Raw genomic sequence first — 14,181 nt, 5'->3', positions numbered from 1 at the left:
GCAGCCACGCGAGCAATTGTGGGTGCACCTAGGTACACCCACGTCACACCTATCCTCCGCGAGCTGCACTGGCTACCCATTAGTCTCCGAATCCACTTCAAGGTGCTGGTCACTACCTATAAAGCCCTACATGGCATCGGACCTGGGTACCTGAGAGACCGCCTCCTGCCGATTACCTCCCTCAGACCAATAAGATCTCACAGGTTAGGTCTCCTCCGGATTCCATCCGCCAGCCAATGTTGGCTGGCGACCCCCTGGGGGAGAGCCTTCTCTGTTGCAGCTCCAGCCCTCTGGAATGATCTCCCTATCGAGATCTGGACCCTTACTACCCTCCTGGCCTTCCACAAAGCCACCAAGTCCTGGCTGCTCCAGCAGGCCGGGGGGCTTGTGAAACACCCAGCCCCACGGAAATTGTGAATGTTGCGCCTTTTTTTACAGTGTTGTCTTGTCTATCTATCCCCTTTCCCTTGTCTGTTGTGAGCCACCCGGAGTCCTCCGGGAGTGGGCGGCATACAAGACAAATAAAATGAAAATCAAATGAAATGAAATTATACAGCCCAAGAAACTAGGAAAGATCTCTTCTGAGTTTCTTTCTCTGTCCATTATCCAATTGTGGGCTATGCTATATCTGGCCCTCGGTAGCACCTTTTTATCCAGTCTCTCAAGATCTTTCCCATGTCCTATTCTACTTGTGAAACTGATTTCTTTGTCTGATCTGGTTTGGTCTGGTATATGTAGTGGGACTAATATAGTACTGGCATAGAACAAATGTTTCATTTTGGAACTAAACCACCCAAAATTATCTGTTTCCTTGGAAAGTTCATGCACAGAATGTTTTGAACATTTTTAATTCTGAAAATTGCAGTGCACCTTCATACCTGAACAGTTTTGGTAAGCAGGGCTCGACAATTAATATCTAGTAAGTTATTTCTCTCCACCGGGCCTAATTTTAATTACGGTAATTTGTAGCTCCATATAGGAAAGAGTTTTGTGATACGGTATTTTAGTCTTTTCTTGATACTAATATTCCACTTCCAAAAGCTGGTGTTGTTTCGGGGATGGGAAATAAGATGAACTGTATTCAAAAGAAAATAAGGGATTGACTTTTAGGCTAGAACTGGAAGCTCTGCTTTGATCAACACTTAACACAGGCTTCTCAATGTCAGAAGAAAATAGCAGTTTTACATCTTTATTGCCTCTCAGGGTAGCTGACTCTTGCTAGTATTACGAGCAGGAGTCCAAATAATCTATAATGTGGTTTCAGAGGCTCCTCTCCATTACAGAAAAAAGAAAGAGCTATGATTTGTTACTTCTTGATAAAGATTTATAACCTAGAATGGACTGGCTGGCATCCTTACTTTGAACCAGTGGAGGGTGCCTATCTTTGCTTAAGTCTCACTTACCATCCTCAACAAATGAGGAATATGATTCAAAGTTTTAGACCGTGCTCTTGAACTGCTTGTAAAAATGAAGTTAGCTGAGCACCATAATAGTTATTAACTTTGAATTGGGAAGCAAATAATGCTTTCTGCATGTTTATGAAGCCATCTGTATTCTAGGAGCTTGGTGGCCGTAATAAACAATGTATAATAAACCCATTGATCTCCATTAGGGGATGGAGGGAAGGAAAAAAATAACATTTATGTGTTCGGGTGAGAAGAAAGCTGAAATAAGTTTTGTTATTAACCAATTACACACACACACACACACACACACACACACACACGGTAAAAAAAATCAAATGTTAATTGCCAAAATCCTTCTGGAGAGGCATTCCAGTCGCACAAGCTCTAATCTTTTTTCTTCCTGGCAATAAGTCAGTTACTGTACAGAAATAGTTTAGGAGGGAATGACCACAATCTATATGCTCAACAAGCCTATGGGTAAGTTAAAATGGCTTATGAATCTCATAGAACCTCATGGTTTAGATAGAGCAGAGAAGCCAAGTTACTGTAGTGACCGCCAGCTGGCAGCGGAGCTGGCAGCGGACTCAGACGATGAGGAGGTTGGGGAGGAACTTGGGCCAGTTCTGCAGTTTGCATGCTGTGCGTCAGATGCAGAGATAGAGCCAGGGCCATCTGACATTTCCCAGCCACCGGAGAGGTAGCTGCCTTTGGAGGCTGATATGAGTGAAGAGGAAGAACAGCTGGGGCCTGTTCCAGATGCACGTATACGCAGAGCTGTTAGGAGACGTGAACAATGGAGGACAAGGAGTTGACTTGGGAAACAAAGCACACATGAATGCTGAACAGCCCCTCCCTGGCTGGGGAATAAATAGAAGGAAAGGGGAGTGGTTGTTGTAGGAGACAACAGTTTGTATTTCTGAAGATTTTACTCATTGTGTTTCGTGCCACAAAGACTGCTTGCCAGAACTTAATTTGCAGCCTTTCAGGAGCTCATGGCCTTGCAATTATCGTAAGGAACTGATAAGGTCTGTTACTGAAGTTAGCTCCTTGAAGGACTATTGTCTTGACTTTTTGATGGGTGAATGCAATTAATTCACAAGAGGTAAATAAGAGAGTTTTTTTGTGACAAGGAGTCTGTTTCTTGCTTCTGCTAAGGCTGGGTCAGAACAGTTACTCCATTTCAGGATAAAATTTAAGAGATAGGTTTTCATCATTATCAGATGATGAAGGAGACATTCCGGGTATCTTTTTATGTTGCCAGCAGAATAGCTAACATGCTGTCAACATTCCAGACATAGGGTCATTCCATATCTAAAGTCTAGATATTGGTTTAGATTCTAAACCACTATTTGTCTGTTTTTTCTATTTTTTTTTCCTTTGAAATCTGCCGCTACCATTATTATACTGGAAGCATCCACATCAACTCTTCAGATGAAAGAATTGAGGGGTCCTTGGTGGTCTCTGGACTTGGTTGTTTTCTTGCAGGCATTTCATTATCCAAACTAGGTAATATCATCAGTGCTACTAAGGAGTGGAGTTTGCTCTCAGTTTATATTCGAGTGGCTTGCCTTGTCAGTGTTGGTGGGAGAGACCTCAGAGGTTCTTTGGTTGGGCTGTTAACTGTTAGCTTGTTTGTCAGTTCCCTGATTGGGATATTGTTTACTTCATGATTGTTGGTCTGATGTTAATCTGGGAGCTAATCCATGCTCATTTGGGTGCTAATTGCTGGTGGGGAGATGGTTTGGTCTTTTTGTTTGCTTTTTGGCTTGTTGATTGACTCTTTTGCATAGATATTGTTTATGTCTATAGCAATAGCAATAGGAATAGCAGTTAGACTTATATACCGCTTCATAGGGCTTTCAGCCCTCTCTAAGCGGTTTACAGAGTCAGCATATTGCCCCCAAAGTCTGGGTCCTCATTTTACTCACCTCGGAAGGATGGAAGGCTGAGTCAACCTTGAGCCAGTGAGATTAGAATCGCTGAACTGCAGATAACAGTCAGCTGAAGTGGCCTGCAGTACTGCACCCTAACCACTGTGCCACCTCGGCTCTTATATTTCTATTTCTATTGATAGCTAATTATCAGAGTATCAGGCTTCAAGAAATTCCCTAGCAGTTATTCTTGTTAGGTATAATTACTGATTGTACAGTTATAGAGATTAACTTGATTTTGCATTTAATAGTGGCAGCAAGACTGTTGGTGGCGCAATACTGGAAGAAGGAAGATTTGCCTACTATTCAAGAATGGACATTAAAAGTAACAAACCTAGCAGAGATGGCTAAAATATCAGCATATCTCAAGGACCACTCAAATGAGAGATAAAAATTGGAGTGGAGAAGATGGATAGACTATATTCAAAATAAATATGGGACTAAGAAATTCCAGATAGTTTATGACTGAAGAAACAAGGAATGATATTTAGACTTAGCCTAGCTAAGAGAAGTTAAAGCTCAAATTTTGTCTCCCCCTCCCCTTTGGATTGTGAGCCGCCCTGAGTCCCCCCAGGGAAAAGGGCGGCATATAAATAAACTTCTACAATCTACAATCTACAAATGAAAGATGATACCAACTTTTTTAAAGTTTATTTTAGAACATCTTTGTTAAAGATTTATATCCTGTATTGGTTCTGGGAAGTTACCGGGGGGGGGGGGGCAGGAGGTTGGGTAGTGGGTGGGATTTGGATGGGGAGAGGGTAGCGGGGGGGAGTAAACATTTGTAAAAAATAAAATTCCTAAAATTTTCAATTAAAAAAAAAAGAAATTTCCTAGCATTTTTGGACTTGGCTTGGCCTAGGATGGTCACAGGGTGCATTGGAGGAGAGGATCATTGGGCGCAGAGGGCAATCATATATTGACTTGCTTGGAATTATCTGGAAACAAAATGTTTCATGTTCTCCACGGGCTTAACATTTACACAGATATTGCAGTAGTATGAAAAATCAGCATAGATTAAGCCTTTTTATCCTGGCTACAAAACTCCAGATAACCAGGTTGGAACAAAGAGTTTATATTTGTCTACTAGGGACCAATCAGAGTTTTAAAGCCCCAGTATGGTAGCCTAAGCATAGATTTTAAAAGGTAAATATTGCTGGATGTATTTAGAATAGATTTAAAATACACTGCAAAGATTTGAAAAATGATGGACTGGCAGCCTGGAAAGCCTCATAGAAGTTGCATCTTATTGCCATGTTTGCAACAGATGCTTTGTGTCACTATACTCCTTCCCAGTTGCAGCCATTTGCTAAATTTCTATTTATAATATCTATCTATGGGGAGTTGGATGATGCACAATAATGTAATACATGAGTGTGATTGCTTTGAAACAGATGGGCATAAATAAAGTGTGTACATGATATTTTTCCCTTGATTTTTTTCCCAGGAAGTAATTCTAACTAAACCAGTAGAATACACATTCAATGCTTTTGGAGGCGGCATTAAAATAGGCTATATATTTTTTCTTCTTTCTGTAAAATGGGTATGAGGATAGTAAATTTATATAGTCACGTTTCCTTTCAGGTCGCTCTGCTGCTAATTGAATGTTCTCATTAGAGCAAGTCTCTGTTCCACCTATTTAGATGTTCAATTTTTTTTTAGAACTTTCCACATTTTCCAGCTTCTTAATAATTATTTAATGAGGAATTACCAGTATGTTTGTATTGTGGTTTGATTTTGTTTATTGCTTGTTTTAATTGTATTATTGCTGTTTATTGGTTCTCCCTGGGTTGGCTTGTGGTTTAAGTTGATGTCATCCATTTTAGAGCCTTCTCTATTACAGGGAAATAATGAAGTATGCACAAATACTTTCAGTACGTTGGTTCAAATCAATAATCTTGCTGTAAAAGAAGAATACTAATTTTCACAGTGGTATTTCTTCACTAAACATTAGCTACATTAGATAGGATTGTAACCAGAGGTGGTTTCAGCCGGTACTGACCGGTACACCTGTACCGGTTGAAAGAATTTGACGTGTCTTCCCGTACCGGGGCTTCCAGGGGCCCGGAACCAGAATGGTCCCTCCCCTGGCCTGCCCCTCCCCTCCACTAGCAAAAGCCTTCTGGATGATTTTGGCTGGCGGGTGCACAGAGGGAGAGAGGGGAATCCATGCACAGGTAGGAAATCGCATGGATTTCCCACCCCTTCATTGGAAACGAGGTGGTTGTCAGAGGAGAGAGCAGCACACGCCCGTTGGCTTGTCTGTTGGCTTGTCCATTGGCTTGTCCAATGAATCCTCCCCTCCTGTTAATTCTTCTGACAAGGCAGTGTGCCCCGCATGGCGTGTTCAAACAGCAAATGGAACAGGAGAGGAGTTCCACGCGGGGCTTTTTAAACAGCCAAACTCCCCTCCTGTTAATTCTTCTGTTTGAACAAGCCACGCGGGGGGGGGGGGGTGCTCCCTTGCTTTGACAGCCGCCTCATTTCCAATTGGGGGGAGGAAGAAATACATCTTTTCCTCCCCACTCCATGGATCCATGGATCCCCCCAATTGGAAATGAGGGGGCTGTCAAAGCGCCCTGCATGACTGTTCAAGCAGCAAAAGAAGGATCAGGAGAGGAGTTCCACACGGGGCTTTTTAAACAGCCAAAGTCCCCTCCTGTTCCTCAGACAGGCCGGATCGGGAGCGCACTCCAGGCTGCTGCTTCTCCTGCTGCCGCTGCTGTGGGCACAACTCTCGTGAGGGGAAGAGAAAAAAATAATAAAAGGCTCTCGCCATGGAGTCACCCACCCTGCTCCCCCACCTGGCAGAGCTTTTTTTCCCCTCTCTGCTCAGCTCTTCTTTGCCCACCAAAGTGCTGCCCCCACTTGGCTGTCCTCGCTATCACCACGCATGCCCCATCTGCGTGCCCAGCCGAAGGCCTGAGGGGGAGTGAGTGATGGTGGCGCGGGGTGGCAGCTACTGCTCCTGGGCTCGCTGTGGGTAGCAGGCAGCGCCCCGACTCCCCCGCCGCCACTGCCGTGCCACCTCAACAGCAGCACCTCCTGCCAGCAGAACTGAAGCAGGGAAGAAGAGCAAAAGACATGGAGCCACAGACTCTCCCCTTTCCCCCGCCCCACAGCTTGCCTCCTTGGGTGGGACCAGGGCGTGGGCAGAGTGAGTGGAGTTTGCGACCAACTTTAAAGTGAATGGGGATCTTTGTGACTAAATGGGACATAGAGGAATGCAAGGGAACATAGAGGTAATCTAGTCCAACCCCTTCCTTCCTTCTCCTTGAGAGCTGTCAGTGACAGACATGAGGGAAATGATGTGTGTGTGAATGAGAGAGAGAGAGAAAAAAAGAAAGAATGAGAAAGAGAAAGAAAGAAAATTAGAGAGAGGGACAAGAAGGAAGGAAGAAGGAAGGAAGGAAGGAAAGAAAGAAAGAAAATAAGTGGGGGAGAGAGACACAAGAAGGAAGGGAGAGAGAGAGGGGGGGGGGAGAGAACTTATGATCACAATTGAGCCCAAAATTTTGGTTGCTAAGCAAGAGCGTTGTGAAGTGAGTTTCACCACATTTTCCAATTTGGCCATGTCTACCAGGTCACATGATTGCCAAGCCACTCCCACCGAGTCACATGACTGCCAAGCCATTCCCACAAAATAGGCCACACTTACAGAATAGGTTCTAAAAAAAATTGAAACCCACCACTGATTGTAACCTAAATTTATCAATACGTTTTCATTCTAAAGTATTTAATATGATACGTGAGGTCTTCCCCCCTCTTTCTTTCTTTCTCTTTCTCTTTCTCTTTCTCTTTCTCTTTCTTTCTCTTTCTCTTTTCTTCCTTCCTTTCTTCCTTTCCTTCCTCCCTCCCTTCCTTCCCTCCCTCTCTCCCTCTCTCTCCTCCCTCCCACCCTGTTCTCTCTTTGTCTTTCACAACTTTTCTGGAAACTTTGGAAAGAACATGAATCAAGCTGACCTTTGCATGAACATAGGACTACTTCTGAAAATTGATAGTAAATGTCATGCTATTATTGTAGGTTTCAAAGGAGAACTCAAATTGTAAACAAGGTAATGTTGAAGGAAGCAAATAGTTGATTTATACCAATCATAAGAGTCTCCAAGAATCTGTGCTGTCAGATGGCTCAGCTTTCAAGCTTTGTCTACATTGCTTTATTGGCTATCCAGTCCAATTCTGATTTAAAAGTGACTGCAAAATAGGAAAGGTGTCCATACAGTTAGCAGACAAAGAACAGTTTAAATAGGTACATACAATATTTGATTCCATCTATTGCATTTCCCTGAGGCTGAAATACTGCTTTTCAGATTTGGTTTTTTATATGTACATCAACACATATTAATTTTCTGCAAACCTGCATTCTCTAATTTTATATTTATTGGCCATGCATAAATGGTCATTATGCTTATATATTTATAAGTGAAGCGTGAGGATAAGAATTGTGTGTGTGTGTGTGTGTGCGCGCACATATCCGTATGAACATAGTTGCATACATGCAAGCTTGATTGAAAAAAACAGGAAGGTGGATATGAGTTCCATGAGCAGAATGTCCAACCGGAACTTTAAAATGGGCTATAAAAAGCAAAGACAGACAATAATTTTCTTTGACAGTTTTCTCTGCCACTGCTCCTGCATTGTGAAGCATTCTGCCCCCAGACATGAGGAAATCCCCCAGTCTCTTGGCCTCGTGGTCAAATCTTGGCTCTGTGGCCTTGCGTGGAGGGCATAGAGGCCCCCTCAACTGTGGGACTGACTAATTTCATGAGATGCCCTTCCACTGCCTTGTAATGACCAAAATTAAATAGCTGTCTTTGGATTTTTACCCCTTTGATGTTTAATTTCCAGTAGTCTGTCATTTTAATTTTTTAATCCTAATTTAATTGTAATGTTACTTTGTTTACATTGTTTTTTATCGATTATATTGCATTGTACACCATTTAGAGCTTCTTTTAGGAAGATGAGCAGTTATGGAGGGAAGGAAGGAAGGAAGGAAGGAAGGAAGGAAGGAAGGAAGGAAGGAAGGAAGGAATTCACCTAAAAGAATCTTGAGGGGGAGGGAATATCTTATTAAGATAATATTCATAAAGCAAACTCAAGATTTAGTAAACATTGCAATGCAAACATTGCAGGTTTTAAGAACTTTTCATTCAGTGTGGTAATGTGTGTGTGTGTGTGTGTGTGTGTGTAGAACTCTTCATTCAGTACGGTAATATGTGTGTGTGTGTGTGTACACATACACACACACACACATTCAACTGACCTACTCCTGCCAGAAGGGAAGGGAATTATGCATTGTGTCATTGCTTGTTGTGCATCTGAAACTCCAGTCTAGTAAAGGCAGTGCAAGTCCCCATGGTAAAATAGTAGTAGCAAAGTCAAAGATTAAAATGCGATCGTGTCACATGCCTCCTTTTGCTCCCCTTCACTGGGTTTTTCTTGTCTCCACCCGGCAGGAGCTGAAGGACAAAATGACGGAACTTATGCCTCTTATTCCTGTATTGGATCAATACAAGTCTGATACTCGCACCATCGTGCAGCTCAAAGAGGAAGTGAGAAATCTTTCAGGCAGCTTGCTTCAGATCCAGGAAGAGATGGGGGCCTATGACTACGAGGAACTCCAACAGCGAGTGCTGATTTTGGAAGCTCGTTTGCATGCTTGCATGCAGAAGTTAGGTAAGACATCCATCCTGAGGTTTCTTTCCTCTCCTCTTCGATGAGCTGAGCCATCCATTGCAATGCAGCATGCATTCAAGTCTTTTCGGAATTTCTTTACACCTCAAAGAAAGTCCAGTTTTCCTTCACAAGTTCAGGTGGACACAGATCATGGTTGGTAAATGAAAGCCTGTTCATCGCATGTAGGTCTTGGTTGCATGGAATATAGTCAAGAGTTGCAGGTGGTTTACTCCATTTTCCTGCCTGCCAAGCATAATCAGCTGGTCCGAAGCTCCAGTTTCAAACAGGCCTGCCATATTTTCCTCCCATCAGCTGACCATGGAAATCAACTTTAAGGAGACTTACTTTACTGCCTCTGGAGTGGGAGTTAACAACAGGCCAGAACCTTAGCACAATGCTTTAAGCATGATCTAAATAACAACAACAACAAAACCAAGATTCCTGCAAAAATGCAGACTATCCCAGGGGATTTGAGAATTTTGTCTATTCAGGATGATTCAGGTTATTGGTCAGATTTTCAGCTGTGTTGATCAGATCTTCCCTTGGAGGCAGAATACAGAAAAAATAGAATGGAGCTTGAAATTGTGTTACTAAGATCTGAAGATGCGGCTGCTCTTTCACTACTGAAATTTTTGTAACAGCTTCCCATCTTTCATGAGCCAATTATCTTGTTTAGAGATTAACCAGGGATCTCCAACCGGAGAGTAGGTGGTATTTTTCTTATGTTGCCTCTAGCAGGGTTGAGATAGGAAGTCCATGTACTATTATTGTCACTATTTTTATAAATAGTGTGCATGATGTTTTGCTGGATAAAATACAACCGTGTTTTATTATAAGCTCTGAAGATTTTACACATTAGGCCTCTTGTTCTTTTTTGCCCAGAAATATTGTTGCTTGCGGGGGGGGGGGGGTTGTGATTGATGGTTGCCAATTACCTTTGCGAATAACTGTGCCAACACCATAATCACAACAAGGATATTTTTCAAATGCTTTCTCCATGATATATCTAGGCAATACTCAGGTAACTGAGTTGTTATTAATAAAAATCTGCCGAACCTGCATTTATCTGCCATTGGGCAAAAATGTTCTGGGCATGTAATTTTTATCACTAGTGGCAGGCAAAAAGGAACAAAAGCTAACCTGGAAATGAGGTTTTGGCCTATGTAATTTTTCCCAGAGCAGTATCTCAGTCCTAGAGCACATCCTTTATGTACAAGAATTTGGTGGCTCAGATCCCAAGAAGAGTTGAAATACTCCTGTCTTTCCTGCCTGATGCCCTCCCAATAGGCTAAGGTACACCTCCCATCATTCCCAGCTGAAAAGGTCAGCAGTCAAGGATCCCAAAAGATGAAATTCAAAGTAATCGGAGGAGCCAATGTACAAATTTGTACCTTGCACAAGGTACAAAATAATAATGAGCTAATGAACTGGTTTGAATTCACCATAAAGCAACGTCTTCCATTCTAGATGCATGCCTCGGGAAGTTGTTATTCTTACATCCGTTTTAAGATCGTTTCTTGAAGCATGGACACTCACAGATAGGAGTTGTTCATATCTCCACATGTACCATATTTTTCAGAATATAAGACACACTGGAATATAAAATGCACCAAGGTTTTGAAGAGGCAAATTAAAAAAACCCCATGTTTTTGCACTCTGCAGAACTCCCAAAAATGGCCTCGCGAAAATGGGCCCGTTTTTTTTAAAAAAAGGGGGGGCATGAATAGTCTTTAGGAGGCTTGTAGGGTGCTCCTGGGGGGTAGGGGCAAAATTGAGCAAAAAATTACTCATTTTTCGCTCATTTCTGCCCTCCCCAGCCCCCAGGAGCACTCTGCAAGGCTCCTAAAGGCTATGCACGGCCATTTTGGTGAAGGGGGCAGGGTTTCGGGAGGCAAAAAATGCTGTATTCAGTGTATAAGATGCACCCAGATTTTCAGCCTCTTTTTGGAGGGAAATGGATCTGTCTTATACTCCAAAAAAATATGGTATGTTTTTAAAAGCAAAGGAACCATGCTTCTTTCCTGGTTATACCCAGTTCAGCATGTTTTTTTCCCTTTGAATCTGCTTGCTGTTTCCCTTATCCCTTAAAAACAAAAAAAAGGGTGTGTCAAAAATCCACATAGAATTTGACCATTGAACTTTCATTTGATACGCCACGAAGTAGGAACTCTCCATGCATTATGATTCTCAAAAAAGACCAGGCAGCTAAACTTCTGCTGAACATTTATATATGTCTCTGTGGTTGCCTTCAGCCCATGTAGCTGGGCACATAGACCACAGCCAAGGGAACAAAATGTACCCAAATTTGCAGGGATGCCATAGGCCAAAAGGAGAGCGAAGTAACCGCCTGAGGCAGTAGCGGCTGAAAGCTGAGGGTGGCAATTTGGCAGGGAGGGCCTTCTAAGATAAACTGTTCTCCAGAGCTGCAGTGCCCTCATTTCCAGAATTGAACAAACATTCATCCGCCAATCTGGTTAGCTTCTGCATATGGAATAAGGAGAGGCTATTGCCTAGTCTAGTGGTGGCTAACTTTTTTGTCATTGTGTGCCAAAAGCATGCGCATGCATAATGCAATTCACCCCCTGCACATGCACACGCAACTCCCTCCTGTGCATCCGGCACCTGCATGCATGACCCCTGCACATACACGTGTGACCCTCCCTGCATCTGCCCCCTGCGCATGTACATCAGAGACCCAAAAAACGGCTGGCCAGTGGGAGGCATGCACATCCATGCACGATGGATCAGAGTTGAGGTGACAGCCCATGTGCCTGCAGAGAGGGCTCTGAGTGCCACCTGTGGCACACATGCCAGAGGTTCGCCATCACGGCCCTTGTCTTTCTCTGACTCAGCCTTCCATCCTTCCGAGGTGGGTGAAATGAGGACCCAGATTGTGGGGGCGATATGCTGACTCTGTAAACCGCTTAGAGAGGGCTGAAAGCCCTATGAAGCGGTATATAAGTCTAACTGCTATTGCTATTGCTATTGCTATTGCTGACAGCAGAGTTTGGTATTCAAAGATTTCAGATGGACAAGGCTAAAATCTATTTTGAGATGGGATTCCAATGTTTGAAGGATTGAAAAACTGTCTTCAGCAATTGTGCTTTCCTTTTTCCCCTTAAATCCTTCCCAACCCTCCAGTGCGTCTCACGTTTTTACCCGCATCCATTCTGGGAAACTTCAGAGGATCAGAAGAGAGATGCAGATTTGCTGCATTTAGCCCCCAGTCTCCATGCTTGTATACTAATCTAGAAGAACCTGTTGTGGGCATGTTTAATGGGTCATTTATAAAGGCAATTGTGTACTCAGAAATAGTGTGAAATATTTTTTTTTTGTTTCTGTAAGCTGCCACACCATAAGTCTTTCTTCCCCTTTTCGGGCAGCAGCTGTTGTTAGTTCTCCTGAGCTCTTGAGCTCCCTTTGGTTTGCTGGTCTGCTGTACCTTGTGAATAATAATGTGAGCATCATGTGTGCCTCCTGACTGGACTAAGCAAAAATAAAAGTGCAGAACAATGTGTGGTGGCATGTCCTGATCAGAGACCAAGTTCAGAAGTCTCCCTCTTTATCTAGCTTAACCTTTGACCCATATGTGTTGTACCTAGCTTAACATTTGACCCATATATACTGTACTATTTCAAATCCATTGAAAGTGGATGGAGGAGAATCCACAGGATGAAGAGATTAGGAGGTAGAATTATGCAGCACTTTGAGTTTGATTCCCTAAAGATATTTCAGAATTGACATGGGAGACCAAGCCTAATAAATATTTGCAACTCTTTAAAGCAGCCACATCTTTCCCCCAAGATGCAATTGTTTTCCAAAGCTTCTTGTGATCTGGGGAAAACATCTTTGATTTAAAAAGTTGTAGGCCATGCTTTTTCTGCAGGCATCAACGTACTTTTTGGGAACCGTATGCCAAATGCTGGACAATCTTAACTTTTAATAACTTGTGAGGGATCCAGACATCTTCAGAGTTCACTTTCAGAATTCACTTCATATATCCTGTAATAATATGGTTAAATCTCAGCAGTGTTAAAAGTCTTCTTTTGACAAATGCACCTGGGGGATATAATTCCTTGTTTATATATTTTAAACCTCATAAATTTGAATTATTCGTAGCAGAGAGTGATTTAAAAGTGCTTGTCTTCCAGGTAACATTAAGAGAAGAACAGGGGAGAAATGGTCTATTGAGAAAACAAAGGACAGTGCAATGATTGGGCACAAATTAATTTTTAAGCTATTGAAATTTAAGAATTTTAACAGTTCATCACTTACATATTTTCCTGGGATTATGAATTGTATTGTAGTTTCCTTGTTATTGTTATTTGGCCCTACTGTAAAATAAAAGTCCACCATTTTTCTGTTTTTAATGAGGACACAGTGTCTCTAGAGCTAATAAAGGATACAAGATTGATTAGAAAACAAAATCTTGCTTCTAGGCCTCAGTAGGATATTCCCTGTTTGCAGCTAACCACAGAACAAACATGCTCTGGTATGCATCTCTTTAAGTTTTCATTAAGTTGCCAGCTCACAATGACACAGGTTTAAATCATCTTTAACTTGCACCAATATTAAGGCAGCATTTTTCCATTCTGGCACTTTCTAAGGACAGTTCATAGTTGTGTGAAACTGTATTGGCATTGTCACTCATACCTTGGAGGGAATTCATGTCAGTGTCAGTGACTTGAGAGAAAGCAACAGAATGCCATATTTCATGCTAGTATATTTTTCCATTGACTTAGGAAAGGGTGGTCAGAGGAGAAGCAAGATTTAATTCAGAGGTGGAGAAAGATTTCTCGTTCTCTGTATCTCCTTCTCTGTTTTGCATTTCAGGTTGTGGAAAACTCACTGGAATAAGCAACCCCATTACTATCCGAGCATCTGGATCCAGATTTGGCTCTTGGATGACAGACACCATGGCTCCAAGTTCTGATAGCCGGGTGAGTGTGTGAGAAGAAAGTGTTATCGTCACCACATGTTTATCTCTCTAATAATTTATGTCCCGTAGTCTCAAATTTGGGTTATTTCTAGGGAATCAGGGGCTGGATTTTTGGATTTGGATTTTACTTTATTTATATGCTGCCCTTTTCCCTGAGGGGACTCAGGGCGGCTCACAATCCAGGGGGAGGGAAGAACAAAACAAAATACACACATAAAGACATTATATC

At 42.4% G+C, this 14,181-nt stretch overlaps 1 protein-coding gene across 6 annotated transcripts in view; it reads left to right on the top strand.

Moving 5' to 3' along the window:
- Window positions 1–14,181, top strand: part of OLFM2 (olfactomedin 2) — a 197,699-nt gene that overhangs the window by 153,732 nt on the left and 29,786 nt on the right. For all 6 annotated transcript variants that reach the window (XM_032211275.1, XM_032211274.1, XM_032211273.1 and 3 more), the window contains 2 exons: window positions 8,794–9,013; window positions 13,847–13,953. In XM_032211275.1, the coding sequence (XP_032067166.1) occupies window positions 8,794–9,013; window positions 13,847–13,953 (327 nt within the window). The remainder of the gene's footprint in view (window positions 1–8,793; window positions 9,014–13,846; window positions 13,954–14,181) is intronic.

This window comes from Thamnophis elegans, chromosome 2 (genome assembly GCF_009769535.1).
Source record: "Thamnophis elegans isolate rThaEle1 chromosome 2, rThaEle1.pri, whole genome shotgun sequence".
Lineage (NCBI taxonomy): Eukaryota > Metazoa > Chordata > Lepidosauria > Squamata > Colubridae > Thamnophis > Thamnophis elegans.
The sequence above is the reverse complement of the archived record's forward strand: the minus strand, read 5'-3'. Positions and strand labels throughout refer to the sequence as shown.